This window comes from Aulonocara sp. 'chitande type north' Nkhata Bay, linkage group LG7 (assembly GCF_057382095.1).
Source record: "Aulonocara sp. 'chitande type north' Nkhata Bay isolate Kocher_YH1m ecotype deep benthic linkage group LG7, A_spYH_male_GT1.1, whole genome shotgun sequence".
Taxonomy (NCBI): Eukaryota; Metazoa; Chordata; class Actinopteri; order Cichliformes; family Cichlidae; genus Aulonocara; species Aulonocara sp. 'chitande type north' Nkhata Bay.
Genome location: NC_141350.1, coordinates 62,525,282 through 62,552,170, shown reverse-complemented (window position 1 = coordinate 62,552,170; position 26,889 = coordinate 62,525,282). Strand labels below are relative to the sequence as shown.

The window sequence follows — 26,889 nt, the reverse complement described above, 5'->3', positions numbered from 1 at the left end:
GGTGTGAATGAGAGTGCGAATGGTTGTCTATGTCCAGGGTGTACCCTGCCTCTCGCTTTAAGACAGCTGGGATAGGCTCCAGACAACCACCAGCACTCTTCAGTGGGAGAAACATTTCCTCATTCATCCAAGTGACTTCAACTTTTTGGGATTTACTTACTTGAATGATGGAGCATGCATCAAGACAGTAGTTAATAGTAGTGTCACACAGTACTTGAAACACTTATCGTAGCTAGTTAGCTCATCAAAATCAAGCTAAGTGATTTATCATTGCAGCTTGAAGTACCTTGTGTTAGCAGACTTACTGTAAGCTGTAGGTGCTGATGGTGTCAGCAACAGACTGACGGCCCCCCTGGCTGCTGTGAAGTGAGCTTCCACCGCGGGAGCCTCCTCTAGACACTCCTGACCATGTGTGAATGCCTTCTCCCCCAACAGAGCCGACACTGGACACAGAGTCACTGCAGGACCAAAGCAAACCTCAGAAATCTGCTACAGCCAAATTGAATGAAATTAGATCTTTACCTTTTCAGCTGCTATAAACATGCAAGCACAATAAAAAAGGAAATATGCGACTGCAGCTCCATAAACAGCTGATGATTCCACTGTAAGCCAAGATAGCATTACAGCAGGGGTGGAGCAGCAAGTAATGACTCATAAGATTGGCACACTGCAAACTTTCATGGCGCACTTTATCACAGGACTGTTTTTTGCTTACATGCTTACAAAAGGAAATGAAAAATTCTCATTGGTCTATGGTAAAAACATGCTCTAAGGCATGCCATCAGTTAAGTTAGTGTCCTGTGGATTTTGGATGTTAGTAGTCATGTACAAAACCCTTCTGTCATGGCCTTGAGTCAGAGACCCAAAGTTTATGTTTTGGACATTCAGCAATATTCTCAAGTTAACTCCCTGGTTTTGGTTCGTATTGTTGTGATCCTTTCCTGTGTGGTATTTGTCATGGTCTTGGGTCAGTGACCCAGTGTTTTTTTTTCTTGTTTTTATTTATATTTTTTGATTTAGTATTATTCATGGTTCTGTTTTTGCTTCCCCTGTGTCCTTGTTCCTTGGATAGTCTGTCATGTCTCTCGTGCATGTTAAGTTCTGTCTCCGTGTTTATTAATTTGTTCCCCTGTCGTGTCTCACGCGCCGTCTTGCTCCTCCTGTGTTCCTTGTCTTCAGTCAGGCCACATCTTAGTATGTGTCTCTTGCTTCCTGTTTTAGTTTGATAGTCCGTTGTCCTGTGTTCAGTGTATTCAGTTTTGATTCCTCTCTGTCTGATTAGTCCCAGCTGTGTTCTCACCCGTTTCCCATCCCGTGGTTATCCTGTGTGTGTGTATTTAAGTCTTCAGTTTTGCCCTGTTTATTCTGGTGTTCTCCACCTTGGCTGTGTTTTTCTCGTGTGTTTTCCATGTTCCCTAGTTACTGTATGTCTAGTTGTGAGTTTCCAGTGAGTTGCCTGTTTCTTAATACTAGTTTATCTTTTGTTTCTTTTCGTGTTTCTTTGTACTTTGATTTTTAGTTTGCTTTCTCAGCTAAATAAAAAAAAGTCTGTTTTGGAGTCCTGTGTTTCAGTCCTACCGTTGCCTGCCAATGAGCCCACCATGACACTTTCATATCTCAATCGCCTTGAAGGATAACTAAATACTTTTGACTATTATAAGTATCAATAACAATAATATACTCACCAAATGTAACGTACGGTTACATTGTAACCGTGGTTCTCTGAGTGAGAGACTATCTCTCCACTCCATTACATATTCCATATGTATGGGGTATGATACATAGAAGTATGGATACTTCTTGAAGACACTCCGGCTAGCCGGGCCACGCCCCACAGATTACATGTAAAGCAAGCTGTGCAGGCGTGAAACCAGTGATAGTTTGATAAGATAAGATAACCTTTATTAGTCCCACACGTGGGAAATTTGTCAGAATGCTTCTCCGAGCGGCCTACAAAAAGAGAAGAATCTGAAGAAAGCGTGTTGCTAGGACTGATCGGAGGCAAATTTAATTTCAAAAGACTACCCAACCCTTCATAAAAGTGTGATTTTGTGCAAACTGTGCAAAAAGGAGTTTGCATACCACCAAAGCACCTCAACCTTACCATCTAAATGCAAAACATGTTGCAGCGAGCACGGAAACTGTGGGAGCTGTTAGCACTAGCAGTCCCAGTTCGAGTACCAACAAAAGGTGTCGGCAGCCCAAACTTGAAAAAATTACTTACAAATTCTCTTACAAAATGGATTGCTCTGGACTGTAGACCACTATCAGTGTAGTAGATAGGGGGTTAGAAAATGTGCTACAGTTAGCATTAGGTGATCCAACTTTCCAACTGCCATGGCGACAGACTATTCAAGTAAAATTCAACAGCTTTATGACACTGAAAAACAAGCAAAATTAGATGCATTACAAAAAACAGACTTTGTGGCTCTTAGTGGGGATCACTGGACTCCCCCTCAATCTGTACATGCCTTGTCATGCACTAAGATCATCAGGTCAATTACTCCTGGCCCAACCTAAGTTTAGACTGAAGACCAGAGGCGATCGTGCCTTTGCTTCAGCTGCACCCAACCTTTGGAATAGCCTTCCTGCTTCTATTCGTGCCACAGACTCTATCCAATCCTTTAAATCAAGATTGAAAGCATACTTATTTAACCTGGCTTTTCTGACCAGTTAATACCCTTTTTAAACTTTTTATTAAATGTATTATTTTATTATTAATTTTACTGCTGTTTTTATCTTCTTAGTAGATATTTTGTATTCACGATCTGACCTTCCTCCTGTATTGAGGTTTGATACCTATTCTACTTAACTCTTCCGGTCTATTAGTGCCTCCATTCTGTCTGTGCTAGTGCCCGATCTGTACTCTGTTATTGACTTATGTTGTTTCTTCGTATTACTGTGAAACACTTTGGTGTGCCTTCGGGTTTTAAAATGTGCTATATAAATAAAACTATATTGGATTGGATTGTATTCTGTTAGTAATTCTAATTATCTCGGAGTCACTGCACATATTCTTGATGTCACTGATGGGACATGGAATCTACAGTCTTTTGCCCTGACTGTGCAGAAGACAAACATCAGAAACTATTCCAAAAACTGCGCTGAGTAGTTTCTCTCTTTGGCAGAAGAATGGGGAATTCAACAAAAGGTAACCACAATTGGGACAGAGAGTGCACGAACCATGGTGGCTGCAGCACCTCCCATTCCATCACATGCTTTGTGTTGCTCACATATTGCAAACAACCCTCACTGTTAGCCCTGCTGATAGTGGTTTTAGTGATGCATTAGCAAAATGTTGCAAGATAGTGGGTCACTTTAAACACAGCCCTGCTGATACAGAGGAATTACACCAGGAGGAAACAAGACTTGGGCAACAGAAAGAACCACTCATACAACATGTTTCCACAGGGTGGAATTAAATGCTGGATATGTTTTTTCATCTACTAAAGAATCAAGAGGCTGTTTTTGCTGCTTTAGACAAACAAAAGCACAAGCTAGTCATTTTAACTCCATCAGAGCTGGTAAAACTCCAAAAGCTGGTGACTATCCTTGAGCCATGCAGGTAAATAAAACTATTTTTTAACTTATTGTTACTGTTTCTTCAAAAAGCTCTATAGTTGACAGTTATTGTGTAGATTAAAAAATACTTTCTTGAACTGTCTACTACAGGTTTGTGACTCAGCTTCTTGGAGGTGAGACATATGTCTCATATTCAATTGTTTTAACTTCTTTCTGCCACCTGCATCACACCATGGAGGTCTCTGATGATGACTCAAACTACATGGTGACTGCCTTCACAAAGGACCTATCCCAACGTGTAGCTACACTCAACCACCAGTGGCTCAAGACAGCTACTGTGCTTGACCCACGCTTTAAGAATTTAAAGTGTCTTGCGAGGGGAGAGCGAGAAGAGGTTTGGACCAGCCTTGAGGCCCTGTTGCAGGAACAGTGTAAAGATGCCACCACAAAGGCGCCAGTAAAGACAAAGAGCCTCCTCTTGTCTTCATTGGCTTCAGATTCTGATTCAGATGAGGAAGCCCGGTGTAACAGGGGCCCTGAGTTTGTACAGAGCAGAACCCACCATCAGCGAGCAAACTGCAGTTGTGGTCCAGCCGAGCAGGCACCCACCCACAACTGTCTGTCCTGGCCCGCAAGTATTAAATTAGTCCTGCCACTTCTGTCCCATGTGACAGACTGTTATCACTTGCAGGTCACATAGTAACATAGTAACAAAAAAAGAGAGCTGCCTTGAGCTCTGAAAATGTGAACAGGCTAGTTTGTCTAAGTAACTGGCTGAAAGAGATGGACAATAAATAAGCATGGAGGTATTGTGAGTCCAATGGGTTTGTTATTTTTTGCACTAAAATGTTCCATGATCACATTGTTTTAGCCTAATGTACAAAATAATTTTGGCTAAGGTTACTCAGAGTTTAAAGGTGAAGCTGGTCAAATGACCTTTTATCTTTCTGCCTTATTTTTCTAACAAGAAAAACTGCACTTTATGTAGACTTTTTATTATTTTTATTTAAAGACAATACCATTCTGAAAATGTACTTAAAGTACTTAAAATAGCACTTTATTTTTAAGTCTTCCCAGTTTTGGCCAGGGATAATCTTTTTGTTTCTCTGTCTTGAATTGAAATGCAGTTTAAATGCTTCACCCCCCCCCCAGAATGACGGCTACTGCTGATGGGCACCCAGAACCTGCTCCGCGAAAGAGGGGCTGGCTGCCATGTTCAAGCGGGAAAACCACATAAAGGTGGCAGTTGGGGACCATGTCACTGCCGCACAAATGGCAGAGAGGGAGGCACCCCTCCACCCTCACTGGTTGAGTGGGCCCGCACACCTGAGGGGAGAGGAGCTTCTACTGAGGCACAAGTCTGCTGGATTGCCTGTACCTCACAGTGGGACAACCGGGACTTGGACAGGGGCCTGCCCGAGATCCCGGGATGCAAAGAAATGAACAGTTGGTCCGTTGGCCGAATCGGCCGGGTACATGTGATGTACAGCGCCAGAGTTCAAATCATTTTAGAGCCAGCAGATGCTGAGCTGCCTCTCGGTCCAAGCCTTCCATCGGAACTGACTGCAGCTTAACCGACTGGGAGAGGTGGAAGTCCATTTTCCAGTCATGGATTGGCCTTCCCAGAACACAGATCTCAACATTATTAAAGCAACGTAGGATTATCTCAACAGAGAATGGACAAAAGGAAGCCAAAATCCAAACAACCACTTTAAATATCCTTCAAGATGTCTGGAAAACTATTCCTCAAGATATCTTAAACAAAGTAGTGAAAGCTGCCTAAGAGAGTTGTACAATTGTTCAAACTCTGTCTTTTCCTTACATGCTTTACTTTCACGTCTCTTTCAATACACAGCTAATACACAGCTTTTGTAAACTAGGGGACAGGTCCTTGAGCTCGAGTCCTCTATCAGAGCCTATGACTCAATGCCTTGCACAAGGATTCGGGAATGTTGTATGATATTAACAGGACCCTAAGAGCCTCGTTTAGGAATCCAATGGAGGTGAAGGAAAACACAAGAGGCAAACTTCAAGCCAAATGCACAAGTCATAATCAAGTGAGGGGTTCACCAAGGAGATGCTCTGTCCCCATTGCAACCCCCTCAGCCAGATCATTAACACGACTGGCTATGTATACTGACTATGAAATACAGCAATCATTAGCCTACTTTAGTAATCTCAGAGGGAAAATTCGTTGTCATAGAAGCATATATACAAGACACAACAAAGAAATCGCATAAAATGAAGGTTCCCCTGGGGGACTTGTGTTTTGTTATTGTACTTCTGTACTAACCACAGTTTGTCAATGACAAACATCATGTTAGAGCATAAAGGTGTTTATAAGCACATAAGGCATCTGAGGTTGCAGGTTGATGATTGATTTTATAATTGTAACATCAGATCTGCAGCCATCTGTCTTGGGCACTTGGGTGAAGAGAGGTGCTGAGCTGACAACTGATTCTGGTGGTAATGCCAGAACCAGATGGTGGACACCACAGATGAAGAGAGGTTTCAGGCTAAAGGAGTCACCACGAGTAGGAAGGGAATTCCACACACACCGTCTACAGCTTTGGTGGAACACTGCTTACCTCAACTGAGGCTATATTCAGGCAGTGAAAAGTACACACAAAGTGAGGAGGATCTCCTCAATACCATAGTTGTGCCTTCTATTGTGGAAGCAGAGTAGTCCGCAGTGATGCAAATGCACCAATCTGTTGGGGTGAAGAGAGAGCTGAGCATAAAAGCAAAGTTGTCAATTAAAGAGTTAATTAACATCCCTACGCTCACCTATAGTCATGACCTTTGGGCAGTGAGCGAAAGAATGAAGTCACAGACACAAGTAGCCTTCGAAGAGTGGCTGGACTGTCCCTTAGAGAGAGGGTGAGGAGCTTGGTCATACGAGAGGGACTCGGAGTAGAGCCGCTGCTCCTTCATATCAAAAGGAGTAAGATGAGGTATTTTGGGCATCTGACTAAGATAGACGCCTCATAGGTGAGTTATTCTGAGCATGTCCGGTAGTGGGCCCCTGGGGGAAACCAGAATTTGCACGAGAGAGATTATATCTCATAGCTGGCTTGGGAACTTCTTGGTGTCCCCATAGATGAGCAGGAGAAGGTAGCTGGGGTGAGGGAAGTCTGGGCTTCTCTGCTTAGACTGCTTCCCCCCACCATCCAGATAAGCAGCAGAAAATGGATGGACACACACACACACACACACACACACACACACACACACACACACACAAACAGCTAAAACAAAACTCAACCCTAACCTTGGTGACCTGATGGTCGTTAGTAAATTAATATCCAATTTACACATCTATGTAATGACTTTCATCATTTGGGTTAAGGTGTAGCTGACTTAATTGTGCATTGACTTTGGTGATATGCATGGATATGATGGAAATCAAGGCCAAAGCTAGTTGAAGTCTATGTCTTTTTTATCCTGTTATTTATTATCACAACAATATGCATAATAAGAACACTTCAAGCTCGGATATTTTTAGGTCATACACATATACACAGCCACACACACAGCCAAGAGTTTCTTACAGGTCTTTCTTTTGAGTAAAGGACTCCACAGCAGTGTGAACACTGGATTGAAGGGCAGATTGGTGAAAGTTGAGTTCAGACATACAAATATCATCACTGAACCTGAGAGGAGCTACCTCAGTGAGGGCAAATTACCTTTCAGTGTCACTGTCATCACTCGATTCTACTTCCTCTAGGGCAGCCTGAAGATCAACGATGCGCCGGATGGACGTCTCCAGGTCCGCCTGTAATGCCTGTCTGACAGTGCTGAGCTCTTCAACTTTCATTTCCTGTACAGAAAAAGAGGAAGATGCAGGGATGAATAAGATGGTCATCTTCTAACAGACCTGTTTGCTGTGCCCCAGCACACATCAGCAGTATTTATTAGCAAACTATTACATATGCAAGCTGACATCCAGAGAAAAAAAGTGATTTCTTAAATCGTTCCATCATTTTCTTACTGACTCTGTCTCTCATATCCTGTCACATATGTATGCACCTACACACAACCAAAAGCTTTCAGGCTTTTGCCTTTGTTGGTTTTGAGACGGGTGTGGGAGCCACAACTGTCATAGAAACACATAAGCATGTACGAGTGTGTGTATGTGTGCACCCCCATAACCTTGAAGAGACAATGAGGATTAATCACAGTCAGAGAGAGGAAGCCGAATGAGGGAGAGATGACGTTGGGTATGGTAATGGAGAAGTGTGTGTCTGTCTGTGTACATGCACATGTGTGTGTGCCTGTGTGCATGCTGTTGTGTGTATGATTAAATCCATTTATATGGGGCTGTGTCTAAGTCTCCATTGCTGGTTGGTAGGTTGTTTAAGGGCATTCTTGTGTCTGTCTGTGTGTGTGTGAATGTGTTGCTTTGTGCGAATAACTTAAGTCCTGGAGCTCCTTCTCATTTTCTTGGCTCAGCTCAGAGGTCACAAAGAAATGTGCAGTTAGTGAGAACAAGAACATGACTGAATGTGTAACTGTAAGTAGCAGCTTTAAAGTCTGCTCGGCTGCTCAGATCTTCATCTAACTCAATTGTGCATTCACACTAGAGTAGAAATAGGAAAGCTCCTCCCTCCCTCCCCCCCCCCTCCCCCCATGTAAAGCTTTTATTAGTTCTTTAACATTTTTAGTTTTTTCAGTCATCTGTGACACCGACTCCGCCGTGACATACGTCATATTCTGAGTTGAGGGTCCATTTGCTTGTCATTGCTCCTCGGAGTCGCTGAGTGGCAAGAGTTCTCCTATGGGTGACTGAGGATGAAATGTGAAATTGTGAAATTTCCAGTGCCATTACTAAAAACTAATGTCTTCCTAGTTCCTTTCTCTCTGTTTGAGGCATTGGCTGAGTCCATCTCATTTGCAATGAATGGGTTGCTTATTAAGTCCGCCTTGCACGCATTTAGAGATGGAGACATCAGCTCCAATTTTAATACTTTGTTCACTGTCGCTACCAAGTTCTCCAATTTTGCCATCATTTTCTCCAATTTTGTTTTTCCAGCTGGACTTTGTGGAGCTGCTATGGAGTTTGTTTCTGCGAAGGCTTCAGTTTTCAGACCTGGAGGCTATATCTGTCATGGTCCTGAGTCTATGACCCAGCATTTTGAGTCTCTGTTAGATTTAAGAGATATTTATGTTTAAGTTTGAGTTTAGTACTTCCTAGTGCCTCTGAGTTTTATTATCTATATTTTTGGTTCTTGGTTACTGTTTGATTTCGTTCATGTCCTAGTGTTGTTTCTGTGTCTTGCTGTCTGGGTCTCCAGTGCCAGTCAGTCTTGTCTCCATGTTTGTTTACCTTTTTGTCTACATTCAGCTCGTATGTCTCAGTCCTGAGCTGTGTCCCAATTCAGGGTCTGCACGCTTGAAGTACGCACACTACGCGTACTACGTACGGTGCGTACTATAAGTACGAGAAGTGCGGAAGTGAGAGGCTTGTGAAATGGGACGGTATACGCTTCGTCGCGCTGATGATACTAACTGCGAGACACGTTACATACAGCTTTGTTTGACAGAAATGAAGGAGAAAAATGTTTTGTTGGTCATTCATTTTTGTCATGACATCACTTTGATTAGTTGAGTATCTGAGGCTGAGACCAGAGGACTGTAAAACATGATTGTTGGGCTTCATTTCTGTGCTGAACAGTCATTTAAGATTAGTTAGTAAATAAGAATTAGTTAATGTTGTTCATGAGACTAAAGTCATCTCACTGTGGTAATGTAAATATAATATGGCCAATATTATAGTATTGTCAGATTATTATGATATATATGTATATATATATATACACACACACACACAGACACAGACACACACACACACACACACACACACACACACACACACACACACACACACACATATATCACTGACTTTCAGCTTGTTGTGTTTGTGGATATATGACTGACTTTAATTATTAAACATTCGCACATAAATAAGTGACGTCATATTCAGTACTTTTGAGAGTTCACTCTTCGGCCGCTCCATCTTATTAGGGAAATTCCACATACATAAATGTAAATTTCAAAACTCGACCCCATCATTTAATTTGTTTTTGATTGAAATTGAATATTACTTAAACTCTCTTAAATTAACTTCCAATAAAAAAGGTTTATCATGGATTGAAATTCATTCAGAAATGTTTAACGAATGAGCTGTCACAACTTTCAAGTACAAAGTTGTTATGAAGTCTGTCACATTCCCCCCCTTTTTTTCTTTTCTATCCTTTATTTATTTATCCTTCTTATTTCATTGTACTGTATATTGTTACTCTTATTTGCCTTGTATGTCTACTGTACAAACTGAACTGGAATGACTGACTGTTCGCTTTATAAGTTCAAGTTTTATATACTATATTAGTGTTTCTAATTTCCTCAGGTACTTTACTTTTCACCATAATGTATTTTGCTCATCAGCCTAAATAAACATTTTTCCTTTTGTTTACCACAATCCACATCTGTGTGTCTGCATTTGGGTCCTCATGCTCCTATTCACTACACATGATAATGTCCCCCTTTCATACAGACAGTGAAAAGGCTATTGAGAAATCACCAGCCTTTGACGTGATAATCATTCAGCCTTTTGAACAGACTAATTCTGTTGCTTGCTTTGTTATTTTCTTCAGTGGTTTGAGGGTCTGATCCTATCTAAGCTGTCTAAGAACTCTGAATCAAGAAAATGCAAATCGAATTCCAAGTTGTTACATTATTTCAAGCCCACAGAGCCCAAAAGCCTGAGAACAAAGTTCAATGTAATCAACAAACTCTGATTACATTGATTTAATTAATTTGATGTGTCCATAACCTAAAATATATTTTTGTTTGTTTGCTTTGGCCCCTTTTTCTGTTCAGTTTTTCTTCCCACCTCTGTATCTAGATGTGGACAGTAACAAAGTACAAATACCTTGTTACTGTACTTAAGTACAATTTTTAGGAATCTTTACTTTCCTTGAGTAGTTATTTTTTGTGTACTTTTTACTTTTACTCCCTACATTTTTAAACAAATATCTGTACTTTCTACTTCTTACATTTTCAAAACAGGCTCATTACTTCTGGTTAAATGCATTTGGGTTGAATTATTATTTCGTCACTGTGACGAGACATCAAACCCATGTAAGCTCAAACAGTAACACAGGAAAGGGATTCCTGTTTGTTTATTAATCACCAGGATGATGCATAAAAAGAGATTACATGTGCCAAAGGGGTTAAAAGTGGGACAGTGTTTTGTTTTTGTTTTGTTTTTTTGTTTATTTACTGACACAACACTGGAATGACTGCAAGTTTCCATAAGTTGCGGTTGCGGTACCTTGGCAACTAGCTCGCCCTACTGAAGAGAAGAGAGCATAAAGGGAGTGACTTTTTTTTAAGTGGCATGTTTGTTTAAATAAATTGTTTCTATCTGTTCAACAAACATCAGCAAACACACAAACTGTGTGCAGTTTGTCAAAGAGTGTGTTGCTAGCTAAAGCTTCAGAGCTAACTTCGCTCAGAGATGGAGTGTACATTTGTACATGTGACATTATGTTCTTTCATATTGTGAAATATGCTGCAAAACAAAATGAGGTAGACTAACTGCTATGTAAAGGCTGCATAAGAATACTCTGGAGTTTAGTGCAGGATAAACAGGTTAGTTTACTGTACTGTGATGGATTTAAAGTAAAGAACAGTGTGACTGGTGCACAGTGGCTATGGTTTCATGGTCAGAGTGTAGCAGAGATAGGATGGGGCCTAATTATTTAAGACCTTGTATGTGACAAGCAGGATTTTGACTTCAATACTGAATTTAACATAGTGCCAATGAAGGGAAGTCAACATAGAAGAAATATACTCTCCCTTTCTAGTCCCTGTCAGTACTCTTGCTGGAGCATTTTGGATTAACTGAAGGCTTTTCAGGGAGTTTTTAGGACATCCTGATAATAACAAATTACTGTAGTCTAAAGTAGAAGCAATAAATGCATATTGAGTAACTCCAGTTAGTATTGCCCGGCTCTGTAGAATTCTGTTTGTTTTCCAGCCTTGCTTTAGAGTAACCCTCGTCTCTGTGATTAGGTTTTCTGGATCTGCCTGTATCGTGACCCCTGAATTAAGAAGCAGAAGGTTAGAGGCCATCAAGGTCTTTATGTCTTTAAGACATTCCTGCAGTTTAACTAATTGGTGTGTTTTATCTGGCTTCATGGATAGATAAAGTTGTGTCATTTGCATAGCAATAAAAAATTATGCTATGTCTTCTAATGATGCTGCCTAAGGGAAGCATGTATAATGTAAACAGAATTGGTCCTAGCACTGAACCCTGTGGAACTCCATAATTAACCTCAGTGTGTGAAGAGGACTCTCCATTTACATGAACAAATTGGAGTCTATTAGATAGATATGATACAAACCACTGCAGCGCAGTACCTGTAATACCTACAGCGTGCTCTGGTCATTCTAATAGAATATTATGGTCAACAGTATCAAATGCTGCACTAAGGTCTAGCAGGACAAGCACAGAGATGACTCCACTGTCAGAGGCCATAAGAAGATCATTTGTAACCTTCACTAAAGCTGTTTCTGTGTTGTGATGAGCTCTGAAACCTGACTGAAACTCTTCAAATAAACCATTCCTCTGCAGATGATCTGTTAGCTGTTTGACAACTACTTGTTAGGTTTTGTATTGTTGATTGTCATTTATGCTTAGAAATATTTACTTATGTATGCTTAGAGTTTTATAATTAGTTGTAGATTGGTAGAGGTTTGATCCTTGATAGTCTGCAAACTTTGTGTGTATTAGACAGCACTCTGGGAGCACGAGAGAGGTCGTACCTTGTCTTATTGTTTTACGGTAGGATTAACATAGCTACGTCTGTTCTAGTCTAAGTGCTTTTTGTTTAGATGAACTGCTGGACTTCCTCACCGTGTTATCTAGGGTGAACCATCTAGGGTGAGGCGGAGACTACCCTCTTCCTGACCAAGGATATTTGCTTTTGTGCTTTCATGTTATATGGCCCTTTGATCAGCAGTACCCCCCCCCCCCCCCCCCACACACACACACACAGAGTATTCTTTGTTCACATGTATACCTATGTAAGATGCTATATGTTAATGACCCTATGCATATTCATGTAACCACAATAAAAGGAGTGCTATGGGGAACCTGGCTGAGAGTCTGACGGAGGTCAAGTGGTGGAACGACACTTGGCTCCAGGCAGGTCTCCCTCATGCATGAGTAACATGAAGAACTTTGCCTACTTCGGGTCTTGCTTGCTGTGTAATTATATTGCCTTCAACGTTCCAGCGAATAGGTTCAAGCTACAAACCTACCATTAATCTTTCAAGGATTTTTGATATGAAAGGAAGGTTGGAGGTTGGCCTATAATTAGAGATAGGTTGATCATTTTCAAGATTCAAGCATTAATTAATAGTAGGACTTTTTTGAGCAGTCTTGTAGGAATGGGGTCCAAAAAGACATGTTGATGGTTTGGAGGAAAAAGACTAAATGAATATCCATGGTACTGAAAGTAGCTGTAGATAATGTTAATATTAAATCTGTGAGATAATTATGAGTGATTTTTTCTCTAATGGCTAAAATTTTATTTCGCCAGGTCATTACTAGTTAAGGTTAAAGAAATAGTTGGCTCAACAGAGTTTTGACTTTTTGTCAGCCTGGCTACAGTGCTAAAGAGAAACCTAAAGTTGTTCTCATTTCTTCAATCAGTGATGAAAAGTAAGAGGTTCTGGCTTTACGGAGGGCTTTCTTATAAAGCAACACGCTATTTTTTTTGTGGTTGTGGTGTTTGCTCACACTTTTATTCCACAGCATTGTGCCGAAGTCCCAGTGCTGTCCAAACCGTGCTGCTATGATTGCACTCTGTAGTAATGACACTGATGTTTTCAAGTGTTCCAGATAATAAAGCAGCTGTTTTTGTTAATGAGTAGAGCTGAGAAGTGAGTGTTTTAAAAGTCTGCTTTACTTTTAGTTGTAGCCTGGAGGAAGTGTTTCCTGCCAGGACTTTAAAATCATGTGTCACAGCCTGTGTTGTGAAACTCCTGTTGAGGTTTATATTTAAAAAGCCTACGTGCTGTCCGTGTAGTCGTGATCTACAGTGGGGCAAAAAATATTTAGTCAGCCACCGATTGTGCAAGTTCCCCCACTTAAAATGATGACAGAGGTCAGTAATTTGCACCAGAGGTACACTTCAACTGTGAGAGACAGAATGTGAAAAAAAAATCCATGAATCCACATGGTAGGATTTGTAAAGAATTCATTCGTAAATTAGGGTGGAAAATAAGTATTTGGTCACCTCAAACAAGGAAAATCTCTGGCTCTCACAGACCTGTAACGTCTTCTTTAAGAAGCTTTTCTGTCCCCCACTCGTTACCTGTATGAATGGCACCTGTTTGAACTCATCATCTGTATAAAAGACACCTGTCCACAGCCTCAAACAGTCAGACTCCAAACTCCGCCATGGCCAAGACCAAAGAGCTTTCGAAGGACACCAGGAAAAGTATTGTAGACCTGCACCAGACTGGGAAGAGTGAATCTACAATAGGCAAGCAGCTTGGTGTGAAAAAATCAACTGTGGGAGCAATCATCAGAAAATGGAAGACATACAAGACCACTGATAATCTCCCTCGATCTGGGGCTCCACGCAAGATCTCATCCCGTGGGGTCAAAATGATCATGAGAACGGTGAGCAAAGATCCCAGAACCACACGGGGGGACCTGGTGAATGACCTGCAGAGAGCTGGGACCAAAGTAACAAAGGTCACCATCAGTAACACACTACAACGGCAGGGAATCAAATCCCGCAGTGCCAGACGTGTTCCGCTGCTGAAGCCAGTGCATGTCCAGGCCCGTCTGAAGTTTGCCAGAGAGCACATGGATGATACAGCAGAGGATTGGGAGAATGTCATGTGGTCAGATGAAACCAAAGTAGAACTTTTTGGTATAAACTCAACTCGTCGTGTTTGGAAAGAAGAATACTGAGTTGCATCCCAAGAACACCATACCTACTGTGAAGCATGGGGGTGGAAACATCATGCTATGGGGCTGTTTTTCTGCAAAGGGGACAGGACGACTGATCCGTGTTAAGGACAGAATGAATGGGGCCATGTATCGTGAGATTTTGAGCCAAAACCTCCTTCCATCAGTGAGAACTTTGAAGATGAAACGAGGCTGGGTCTTCCAACATGACAATGATCCAAAACACACCGCCCGGGCAACAAAGGAGTGGCTCCGTAAGAAGCATTTGAAAGTCCTGGAGTGGCCTAGCCAGTCTCCAGACCTCAACCCCATAGAAAATCTGTGGCGGGAGTTGAAAGTCCGTGTTGCTCGGCGACAGCCCCAAAACATCACTGCTCTCGAGAAGATCTGCATGGAGGAATGGGCCAAAATACCAGCTACTGTGTGTGCAAACCTGGTAAAGACCTATAGTAAACGTTTGACCTCTGTTATTGCCAACAAAGGTTATGTTACAAAGTATTGAGTTGTATTTTTGTTATTGACCAAATACTTATTTTCCACCCTGATTTACGAATAAATTCTTTACAAATCCTACCATGTGGATTCATGGATTTTTTTTTCACATTCTGTCTCTCACAGTTGAAGTGTACCTCTGGTGCAAATTACTGACCTCTGTCATCATTTTAGGTGGGGGAACTTGCACAATCGGTGGCTGACTAAATACTTTTTGCCCCACTGTATCTGCAAGCAGCAGGGATACCAGAGAAATGTATGGAAATATGCTTTTATTGGCTATTCTTTTATCTTCCTTTGTTTTAATGAAACAGAGTTCACATTAACACAATCTGAAAGAATACGATACATAGAATCAGACCAGGAGTGACATGTTTAGCCGCATGTTCTCCTTAAATTGCTGGCTGTCTGAGTGGTGTCCCAGAAACGATGTGGGCTTCATAGATAATTGACAAACCTTCTGGAGGAAACCTGGTCTTGTTAGGAGAGACGGCATCCATCCCACTTCGGATGGAGCAGCTCTCATTTCTCGAAATATGGACAAATTTATTAAACCCCCCCAAAATATGACTATCCAGAGTTGGGACCAGGAAGCAGAGTTGCAGTCTTACACGCCTCTCTGCAGCTTCTCTCCTCCTGCTACCCCCCCCCCCTCCCCCCAAAAACCCATCTCCATAGAGACTGTGTCAGCTCCCAAAAAGACAAAAAACAAACTAAAAAACAGCAACAAAAATCACAAAGAAAGAACAATACAGTATCCACATGTGAACCAAAGAGTAAAACAGTGAAATGTGGATTATTAAATATTAGGTCTCTCTCCTCCAAGTCTCTGTTAGTACATGACTTAATAATTGATCAACAAATTGATTTACTCTGCCTTACAGAAACCTGGTTGCAGCAGAATGATTATGTTAGTTTAAATGAATCAACACCCCCGAGTCATTCTAACTACCAGAAATCTCGAAGCACAGGCCGAGGGGGCAGTGTGGCAGCAATTTTTCACACCAGCCTATTAATTAACGAAAGACCAAGACAGACTTTTAATTCATTTGAAAGCCTGATGCTTAACATTGTCCACCCCAGCTGTGAAACTCAGAAACCAGTCTTACTTGTTATCATCTATCGTCCACCCGGGCCTTACACAGAGTTTGTCTGATTTCTCAGACTTTATATCTAATTTAGTGCTCAGCTCAGATAAAATAATTATTGTGGGTGATTTTAACATCCATGTAGATGCTAAAAATGACAGCCTCAACATGGCATTTAGTCTGTTATTAGACTCAATTGGCTTCTCTCAAAATGCAAAAGTACCCACCCACCACTTTAATCACACTCTAGATCTTGTTTTAACATATGGCATAGAAACTGAACATTTAACAGTGTTTCCTGAAAACCCTCTCCTGTCTGATCATTTCCTGATAACATTTACATTTACAGTAATTGATTACACAGCAGTGGAGAGTAGACTTTATCACAGTAGATGTCTTTCTGAAAGCACTGTAACTAAGTTTAAGAATATAATCCACCCACTGTTATCATCTTCAATGCCCTGTACCAACATAGAGCAGAGCAGCTATCTGAACGCTACTCCAACAGAGGTCGATTATCTTGTTAATAATTTCACCTCCTCACTACGTACGACTCTGGATACTATAGCTCCTGTGAAAACTAAGGTCTCAAATCAGAAGTACCTGACTCCGTGGTATAATTCTCAAACACGTACCCTAAAGCAGATGACTCGTAAGCTGGAGAGGAAATGGCGTGTCACAAATTTAGAGGATCATCATTTAGCCTGGAGAAATAGTTTGTTGCTTTATAAGAAAGTCCTCCGCAAAGCCAGAACATCTTACTATTCATCACTGATTGAAGAAAATAAGAACAACCCCAGGTTTCTCTTCAGCACTGTAGCCAGGCTGACAAAAAGTCAGAGCTCTTTTGAGCCAACCATCCCTCTAACGTTAACTAGTAATGACTTCATGAACTTCTTCACAAATAAAATTTTTATCATTAGAGAAAAAATTACCAATAATCATCCCACAGATGTAATACTATCTACAGCTACTCTTAGTACCATCGATGTTAAGTTAGACTCTTTTTCTCTAATTGATCTTTCTGAGTTAACTTCAATAATTACTTCCTCCAAACCATCAACGTGCCTTTTAGACCCCATTCCTACAAAACTGCTCAAAGAAGTCCTGCCATTAATTAATTCTTCGATCTTAAATATGATCAACCTATCTCTAATGATCGGCTATGTACCACAGGCCTTCAAGCTGGCTGTAGTTAAACCTTTACTCAAAAAGCCATCTCTAGACCCAGCAGTCTTAGCTAATTATAGGCCAATCTCCAACCTTCCTTTCATATCAAAAATCCTTGAAAGAGTAGTTGTCACACAGCTAACAGATCATCTGCAGAGGAATGGTTTATTTGAAGAGTTTCAGTCAGGTTTCAGAGCTCATCACAGCACAGAAACAGCTTTAGTGAAGGTTACAAATGATCTTCTTATGGCCTCTGACAGTGGACTCATCTCTGTGCTTGTCCTGCTAGACCTTAGTGCAGCATTCGATACTGTCGACCATAATATCCTATTAGAGCGATTAGAACATGCTGTAGGTATTACAGGTACTGCACTGCAGTGGTTTGTATCATATCTATCTAATAGACTCCAATTTGTTCATGTAAATGGAGAGTCCTCTTCACACACTGAGGTTAACTATGGAGTTCCACAGGGTTCAGTGCTAGGACCAATTCTGTTTACATTATACATGCTTCCCTTAGGCAGCATCATTAGAAGACATAGCATAAATTTTCACTGCTATGCAGATGACACCCAGCTCTATCTGTCCATAAAGCCAGATAACACACACCAATTAGTTAAACTGCAGGAATGTCTTAAAGACATAAAGACCTGGATGGCCACTAACTTTCTGCTTCTTAATTCAGATAAAACTGAGGTTATTGTACTCGGCCCAGATTCTTAGTCTGGATGGCATTGCCTTGGCCTCCAGTCAGTGTTGCCAACTCCTCAGTAAGGAAAATCGCTATTGGCTGTCCTAGAAGTCACTAAATGACGTCATCGCCTAATTTGCATAATTGGTCATGCTAATCTAATTGTAACCTATGTTGTTGGAGAGAGAAATAACATCGTGGAAGAGACATAAAGTGAGTAAAAAACGTCCTAAATGCATTTAGAGTTTATTTAGAACTACAAATTAAATTTCTTTTAGCAATTATTGTTTTTTTTAATGTCATAATTCCAACCCTGCTCCTTTACCCGGGCTTGGACCGGCACTCTGGTGGAGTTACTTTGTGTGTGTGTGTTTATAAGTAGTTTTAAACCTTGTGATCCACAAAACAGCATAAGAGAAAAAGAGTAAAAGAAGAACTGACTGCGTTACAGCACCCGCTGCTTGTTGAGAGTAAAAGCGATACGTGTTTTCACGTCTTTTTTAGCGACTTTTTTCCCATCCATCCATCCATCCATCCATCCATCCATCCATCCAAATCGCTAAGGGGTCTGAAAACTTGCTAAATATAGCGACAAAGTCGCTAAGTTGGCAACACTGCCTCCAGTAACTCTGTGAGGAACCTTGGAGTTATTTGTGACCAGGACATGTCCTTCAACACACATATTAAACAAATATGTAAGACTGCGTTCTTCCATTTGCGCAACATCTCTAAAGTTAGAAATATCCTGTCTCAGAGTGACGCTGAAAAACTAGTTCATGCATTTATTACTTCCAGGCTGGACTACTGCAATTCATTATTATCAGGATGTCCAAAAAACTCACTGAAAAGCCTTCAGCTAATCCAAAATGCTGCAGCAAGAGTACTGACAGGGACTAGAAAGAGAGAGCATATTTCTCCTGTTTTGGCTTCCCTTCATTGGCTTCCTGTTAAATCCAGAATTGAATTCAAAATCCTGCTCCTCACATACAAGGTCTTAAATAATCAGGCCCCATCATATCTTAATGACCTTGTAGTACCATATCACCCTATTAGAGCACTTCGCTCTCGCTCTGCAGGCCTACTTGTTGTTCCTAGAGTATTTAAAAGTAGAATGGAAGGGAGAGCCTTCAGTTTTCAGGCCCCTCTTCTGTGGAACCAGCTTCCAGTTTGGATTCAGGAGACAGACACTATCTCTACTTTCAAGATTAGGCTTAAAACTTTCCTTTTTGCTAAAGCATATAGTTAGGGCTGGACCAGGTGACCCTGAATCCTCTCTTAGTTATGCTGCAATAGACATAGGCTGCCGGGGATTCCCATGATGCATTGAGTTTTTCCTTTCCAGTCACCTTTCTCACTCACTATGTGTTAATAGACCTCTCTGCATTGAATCATATCTGTTATTAACCTCTGTGTCTCTTCCACAGCATGTCTTTCATCCTGTCTTCCTTCTCTCACCCGCAGCAGATGGCCGCCCCTCCCTGAGCCTGGTTCTGCCGGGGGTTTCTTCCTTTTAAAAGGGAGTTTTTCCTTCCCACTGTCGCCAAAGTGCTTGCTCATAGGGGGTCACATGATTGTTGGGTTTTTCTCTGAATCTATGAAGCGCCTTGAGGCAACTTTTGTTGTGATTTGGCGCTATATAAATAAAATTGAATTGAATAGAATAGGATACGTGTTTAAATGTGCTATATGAATAAAATCACTAGACTGTAACCTGCACATTTAACTCTGCCAAGAAGGGTATGCTTTTGGTAGCATTTTGTCCACCAGTGTCATTCTGTCTGTAAACACAACAGCTCGAAAAGTTCCATTAAAATTTTCTTCCATACACCGATGACTTCAAGGTCAACATGATTTATTCATGGAAAACTGTCAAAAAGCCTTTTAAGTTAGAATCTACAATTCTTACAAGTGTGATGTGTATTCTCAATGTATAGAAAATACCCTATAAAGTTTAAATTTCATGTCACGTTTGACTTTTGACCTCACTTTTACATTTCAACACTTTTCTTTGAAGCTGACCCCAAAATGTGTTATATCTCTAAAGAAAGTATTGTCCACACTGACAATGAGCTGCGTAGTTAGTTAGAAATACACTACAGCATAATATTATATAATAAGCTAAGTTATTCATGTCTGTTTATTTACATATCCATACATTTTATCCATTATCTGCTCCTACATAATGTTTCTGTACACAAACCTCTGTCATGCTATCCTTATCTGATTTTTACAGCAATACAAACTTCTTGAAGTACATTTAAAAATAACAGAGAAGCCTAAATGAATAAATGCAAAATGCAATACTGTTCCTTTAACCGGGGATGCTGCTCAGAGAATGAGCTGCCCTAGTGGAGGTTTGCACTTTGTTGGTGCTTCTTGTTTATTTTTATTTTCAGGTTAGTTACACCAAAATTTCAGACTTGGCATTAATAACACGTCCTTCACAGTCCCAAACAAACACAGTCTTTGCCCCAGATTTAGTTTGCTGCAAAAATTGCTCACTCAATTTCTGATACAGGATTAGTCAGCAGACAATACAAGGAAACTTTTTATGATAACTGATATGGTGACATGTTGTAATAACCATTGCTAATAAACAGAAAACTGAATATGTTGTGAACTAATAATATGTTGGCACTCACTAATGATTATTGTACATTAATGTGTTTAAATGCAGTGGTCAAACACATGTAGATATACATGGTGAGTGTTAAAACTGAAATGAATTATTTCATTAAAGTGAAAAAGAGTCTTACTAAAATCAGCTTCGACTTTACATACTACTGGACCGATTATTATTTTATTGCTTGCCAACAGTAAAATAACCATTGCTCATGATATCGGTTATTACAAGGTGTGATTACCAGCTCCATGCGTCTGCGGCTGCTCTCCTGCTCTGCCTGGCTCAGCTCCTCCATCTCCAGTCTCATGTCCTGCACACGCTGCTGGTAATAGCGGGCATTCTCTCTCTCCCGAGCCTCGGCCTGTGCGCTCTGCTCCAGCTCCTCTCCCAGACGAACCACGCTGTCCCTCAACCGCAGCACCAGCACCTAAGGGAGACGTAGGAGCTGCAGGCATGTTCTCGCATGGTAACAAGTGTAGATGAATCATCCGAGCTTACCTCAAACCTCTTCACTTGCCCTCTCTGAAACTCTAATTTATTTTCCAGGTCACGTACACGTGCCTCTTGTTTACTGACAATGCTGCGCCCCACAGTGGACGATTCCAGGAACTGCACCCTCGATACACACTGCTGGAGCTGAGTTGCAAGCCAAAAACATTTAGAGGATCAACGTGCAGATATATCAGAAAGCGTGAACGTGCTCCACCTGAAGCTGGCATGTGTATTCAGACTTGCAACAAGCAGGTTAAATGTTCCATGAATCCATCACAACCTCATCCCAGCTAATTTCAAAAGCACAATTGGTTCATAAACCCCCGAGTAATCCTTTTCATTTCTGACTGTCAAAGCAAAGATACCTCTTCTTGGAGAGACTGTTTCTGTTTCTTCACCTCCTCCAGTTCAGCTTGCAGTTCTCTGATCTGAGCAATATCACTGGAGGACTGAAGGGGACAAAGCAAGAGGAAGTCACTTGAAGTGAATCATGACTTAGGTCATCAACAGGATTTGAGAGATTTCAGCTAAAAAGCAGTACCTGCGCAATGAGCGCTTTGTGTTTCTTCATAAGTTCATTTAGGTCTTCCTGATCCTCTTCGAGCCTCTTCAACAGGTCCACCTTCTCCTGCTGCAGCAGAGCTAAGTTTTCATCCACCTGCACTCAGGAAGACAAAAACATAAGTGGAAGACTACTCCACACTCTTCATTTTTACTATTTAATCTAAAGAGTGTTTTCTGTACCCAAAATAAGAAGACAGAAAGTGATGAAATCACAAGTGACCCTGTCAAGTTTGCTTAGAATTAGTTATGTTTTTATTTAATTTCAAGTAATGTGCAGTTTTAGTATTACGTAAACGAAGTTAAGACAAGAAGACAAACAGTCTGTGTCTAAAGTTATGATGTCTGATTAAATATGCAATATTTACATTCAGGACCGTAAGTATCAAGCACATCAGAACACACTCACATCACCATGTTTTATTTTCCAGTTGCAAACACACACAGAGTGTGCAAAGCAAGTGAGATCACTAGAGTTGTACATTGTTTTTTCAGAGCTTAACAAGTCAGTAGACACAACAAAGAGTGCTTTCGCTTCTTTACCTTCCATGGGTCGCATGCCTGCCAATGCACAATAAAATAAAACTCTCACCACACTCTTCTGCTTGCAGATGTTTTCTAGCTCAGCCTGATTGTTGTCCAGCTCCTGGGAGAGAGTCGCCTGAATGCTCTCAGCCTCAAGTCGCCTTGCTTCGCTCTCCTCAAGCTAAATGGAGACATGGGAAGTGTTTCTCCAGCAGAGCAGCAGGTGACACTAGAGGTTTGTCAAGGTAAAGGTGAATGTAAAAGTGGATGTACCTGGAAGTGCAGATGCTCTATCTGGTCTTTACTGCTGTTGGGTAGGTTCTGCCCTGAGCTTTCCATAGTAGCAAGAAGAAGCTGGGCATCAGCCAGGAGGGCGTGAGTTCTCTTCAGATCTCTCCTTAGCTTCTTCTCTACATCAAAGTCTCTGTGCCCCACCTGTAAAGTGTGACACCTTAGAATAAAGCTCTTCTAAATGAATAACTGAATTAGTAAAAGTAACTCTATCCTATCTTTGATAGGTTCCAGGCACACATTCATTGAAGTCACAGGACATCACCGTGAACTCAAAATTAGAAGTGACATTCAGATTATTCAAATAGGGTGATTTTTACTAGTTTTGCACACTCACAAGTAGTTTTCATTGGGCATCATTCATATTCTATGTGTGTTTTTGTGCTTCTCTTTCAATCAGGGTCACTGCGAGTTGATCCTTCGGTTTCCTCTGTTTTAATTCAAATCTGCTTAATGTCTTAATACTACTATGCTGGTGATGCACTGTTTAACTTTTCATTTAACAACCTTAAATAACCTTAGAAAGTATCAAGTACAACTGCAATTGTAAGAATGTTCCAATGTTCCCTCTAAGCTGCGCGTGCAATTGCGCACTGCTGGCACGTCTCTGTGCACAGAAAATCTGTGTTGTGCACACACACACACAAAAAAAATCTAACCTGAATTGAAATTAAAATTAATACGTTAACAATTCTGTTTTGCAGTGTTAGTCAGTAAGTGACTGGCTGCTCCAGTATGGGATTAGAACGATGCCACCTAATCCCATAGTCCAGCCAATGATGCGATTCACACTCGTATATACGCAGCTAATCAACGTGGTTGACAGGCTATGACAGCGTCCTTATGTGCCGACACCGGTGTTTTAGCGAGCAAAGCGGCGTGGCTGATGTGGAGTGAAGCCACTTAATGACAACGTGTACAACCACTGGAGATGTGAGCAGGACAGACGGAACAATTGACGGGAAAAGTGTGGACTTTATACCAGTTTTTAAATTGTGTTGATAGGCCACGTAAAACCAGAGTTGTCAAATCTTGTGTAGTTAGTGTGTAGCGTAGTCAATAGTTTTGTTGTGTGTGTCAGAACAATGAGGCGACTGCTGAATGTTACAGGTGTTACAGCAGTGATACATCTCCTGTTGTCAGGCCTGCAGGTACCAGGCTGTTGTTCTCCTTCATCTCATAGTGGACAGAAATTATTTTTTTGAGTGGCACAAATAATTTGTGTGGCATCAAATTTGATGCAGAACAGCTGATTGTTCTGTAAATAGTTTTAAATATTTAATTTAAAAAAACGCCTTGGCTGCATTTTTAGGTAAACAGCTGCAAAAAACTTTGTTTGCATAACTCAGTTACTTTTTTGAAGAAGTAACTATATAATTAATTGCCCAACATTGGTGATTATATACTGTATTTTGCATGCAGAGAGTTACAGGACTCTCTCCCAGACCACAGACTCATACACATAATACAAGTCAGAGCAAAAAATAAATAAATACTACACAGGTCATGAACAAGATTTTTTTTACATTTTCATTGTAAGTGGGTTAAAGCATTTAATTAAAAGTAGTCTAACATAAATGTAAATGCTGTAATTTGATTATTTTAATAAACCATGTAACTTGGATGAATTCGATGCTGGCGTGACCACAGTGCACACGTCTGCTGTTGCTCACAGTGGTCCAAGTGTCCGCTCAGGGAGTTTGTGTGTTCGCTCAGACACATGAAAAATTAGAGGGAACATTGATTGGGACACTGTAAAATATAAATATTGCAATGCAATGTCTGGATGCATGCTCAATCATCCAGGTAAAGAAATCCCAAAAATGATTCTGTTCATCTCGACATTATGTTTTCAATGGGAGAAATCTTTAGTCACATTTTACATATATGTTAAAAGGTAGATTTTCTCAAACTGAGAAAATTTAAGAAAAATGTAAGAAAAATATGAACTCCTTATGAAGTTGATGGCAGTAACACATCTCAAAAAAGTTTGGAAAGGAAATGGATGTGGTACTAAAGCAAAACAGCTGGAGGACGATTTTGCAACTAATCGGGTTGACTGGCAGCAGCTCAGTAACATGACTGGGTATAAAAAGAACATCTTAGTGAGGCAGAGTTACTTAGAAGTAAGCTTGGGAAGAGGCTCACCAGTCTGCAAAAAAAGTGCACACACAGTGCATACAAACAGTGGAACAAACAACCTGTGGCTTCTTCTCTGCATTTGGACAGCACAGTGAGCTATGTTCACAGACAGTGATTTCTCCAAGTCTTCCTGAGCTATGCACTATTTTCTATCACAGAATTGTGCCGCTTTTGTGATGGAAAGTAGTGCATGGCTCAGGCCTCAGCGCCATCTCCCATTAAGAATGACTGAAGTTGGGTAACCTAAGAGGCTAGCAACTTTTTTCTTTTTTCTCGTGGTTTGGGCATGCGCATCATGTATAAACCACCTTGGCCAAAATGTGTGATGTAGAGAAGATGGAGTGTAAAAAAGGTGTAACTCATTTAGTACATTAGCAAGGAAAAATGTAACCATGATGATCTCAATTTGTCTGCTCTAATAAAAGAGGCAACTGGACCAGATGCAGGCTCAGCAGCACTTTCAGATTCACACATTCTATGAGACACTCATTCCCACATTCAGAGACCAATTCCACTGTAGATATTAACAGTAAGCCATGTCGCACACTGCTCAAGTCTTTCGATTCAGCTAGTTATTTTTTATGGATATTTTTAATATACTTTTTAAAAAAATCAAGATTTAGGCCTGTGTTTCTGAGGTCATGAACAATTGTTTATTTTAGGGTTTTTTTCCAGAGATATATGGTCCTCACACGACAGCCAGTGCAAACATATGACTTTTAAAATACAATGCTGGACATTAAACAGAATACAAAGTATTCCAAATAAGCTCAACCTTAAACATATGCAGCAGTAATATTAATCATTTCACACTGATGGGTAACATTATTATTTTTACTTTTGATCTCTGCACAATTTTCCAGTAATAGAGCTGTATGTGTACATGTAGTTGTTACCATGATGTCTGTAAATTTATTTTTTTTGGAATGTATTAGATATTTGTTTAACCATAGTAGTAATAATATTTTACAATTCTTCAGCCAGGAAGGAATGCAGAAAGGTGAAGATGTCAATGTAGAGTGCAGACAAGCAGTGTGTGTGTGTGTGTGTGTGTGTGTGTGTGTGTGTGTGTGCGTGTGTTTTACCTGGTCACACAGAGTTGCAATGAGTCCTTCCAAGTCGTGCTTCTCATGAATCACCATCTGTTTCTCCTCATACTCCTGCTCCAGTTGCATTTCCAGCTGCCTCAGCTACACACACAGACACACGATGAATTTGTAAGTGTCAGGCGGTTCTGATTCAGTTTGTGATATTCATGGGGAGCTTGTTGGGATTAAGTAGCATCCCTGCTTTTTGTAGATGATTTGTTGGCTTCATCAGAGCATGGCCTTAGGCATACAGTGGTGCAGTTTATAGCCAAGTGTGATGTTTTGTGACTTTAGTATACCTTACAGTTTCCAGGAGCAACTAGTGATCCTGTAATAAAGGGTATCTATGATAAATGTTTAGCCACTAAGAGCTTTGTTTACTCGCTTTTAAAGCTAATGCTGCTGGAATAGGGCTTACAAAAATTTCAGAAGCTTCTTCTGCCCTGCCTATAGGAGCTGAGTTTAGTTTGTGTGGAAGAAGTTTTTATCATCTCTCCCAAAAGTCTTAATATGATGCTGAGGATAAGGCTTTTCTTACCAGGAATGATGATGTCAGCGCCTAAAGCAGAATTACTGCTCTGTAATATTTATGTGATAATCTTTCCCATGTGACTTGACTAATACTATACCGGCTGCCACAGAAACTGTGGCATCTGTTGGGATTTTCCCACACAAACATCTTTAGGGTTTACAGAGAATTTGTAAAAAAAAAAAAAAAAAATCCCGTGAGCAGAAGTTCTCTATATGAAAATGTCTTGATGATGTCAGAAATCAGAGGAGAATGGTCAGACATTTTAACTACTTCACTTTGCACAGCATGATCAGTAATCAGGGAATGTCACAGTCCCGCGTTAGCGAGGAGGGAAAACCACTGGTGTCTGCAGTGCATTATAACTGCTGTTGTACAACTCTAGTGATCTCACTGAAAGAGCCTGTTTCTGTGGAAAACGTTCATTTTAAAGAATCTCTCATTTTAAGATCTGCTGGCAAAACTTCAACAAACTGTCTTGTATGTGATGAGCTTTATCCAACCTTAAAGTCATGTGGTTTTGCTGTTATTAAAAAATAAAACAAATTAAAAAATATGTGTTTTTTAAGCATGTACAGTGGGGCAAAAAGTATTTAGTCAGCCACCGATTGTGCAAGTTCCCCCACCTAAAATGATGACAGAGGTCAGTAATTTGCACCAGAGGTACACTTCAACTGTGAAAGAC

General features: G+C 40.7%; 1 protein-coding gene across 5 annotated transcripts in view; it reads right to left on the bottom strand.

Moving 5' to 3' along the window:
* Positions 1 to 26,889, bottom strand: part of myo18b (myosin XVIIIB) — a 71,194-nt gene that overhangs the window by 9,288 nt on the left and 35,017 nt on the right. For 3 of the 5 annotated variants that reach the window (XM_086301847.1, XM_086301846.1, XM_086301844.1), the window contains 10 exons: positions 25,673 to 25,777; positions 22,428 to 22,589; positions 22,222 to 22,335; positions 21,610 to 21,726; positions 21,434 to 21,517; positions 21,075 to 21,212; positions 20,818 to 21,003; positions 7,209 to 7,342; positions 7,074 to 7,115; positions 306 to 458 (listed from right to left, as the gene is read on the bottom strand). In XM_086301847.1, coding sequence (XP_086157973.1) covers positions 306 to 458; positions 7,074 to 7,115; positions 7,209 to 7,342; positions 20,818 to 21,003; positions 21,075 to 21,212; positions 21,434 to 21,517; positions 21,610 to 21,726; positions 22,222 to 22,335; positions 22,428 to 22,589; positions 25,673 to 25,777 — 1,235 coding nt within the window. The remainder of the gene's footprint in view (positions 1 to 305; positions 459 to 7,073; positions 7,116 to 7,208; positions 7,343 to 20,817; positions 21,004 to 21,074; positions 21,213 to 21,433; positions 21,518 to 21,609; positions 21,727 to 22,221; positions 22,336 to 22,427; positions 22,590 to 25,672; positions 25,778 to 26,889) is intronic. The other 2 variants (XM_086301842.1, XM_086301843.1) reach the window with 1 other exon arrangement.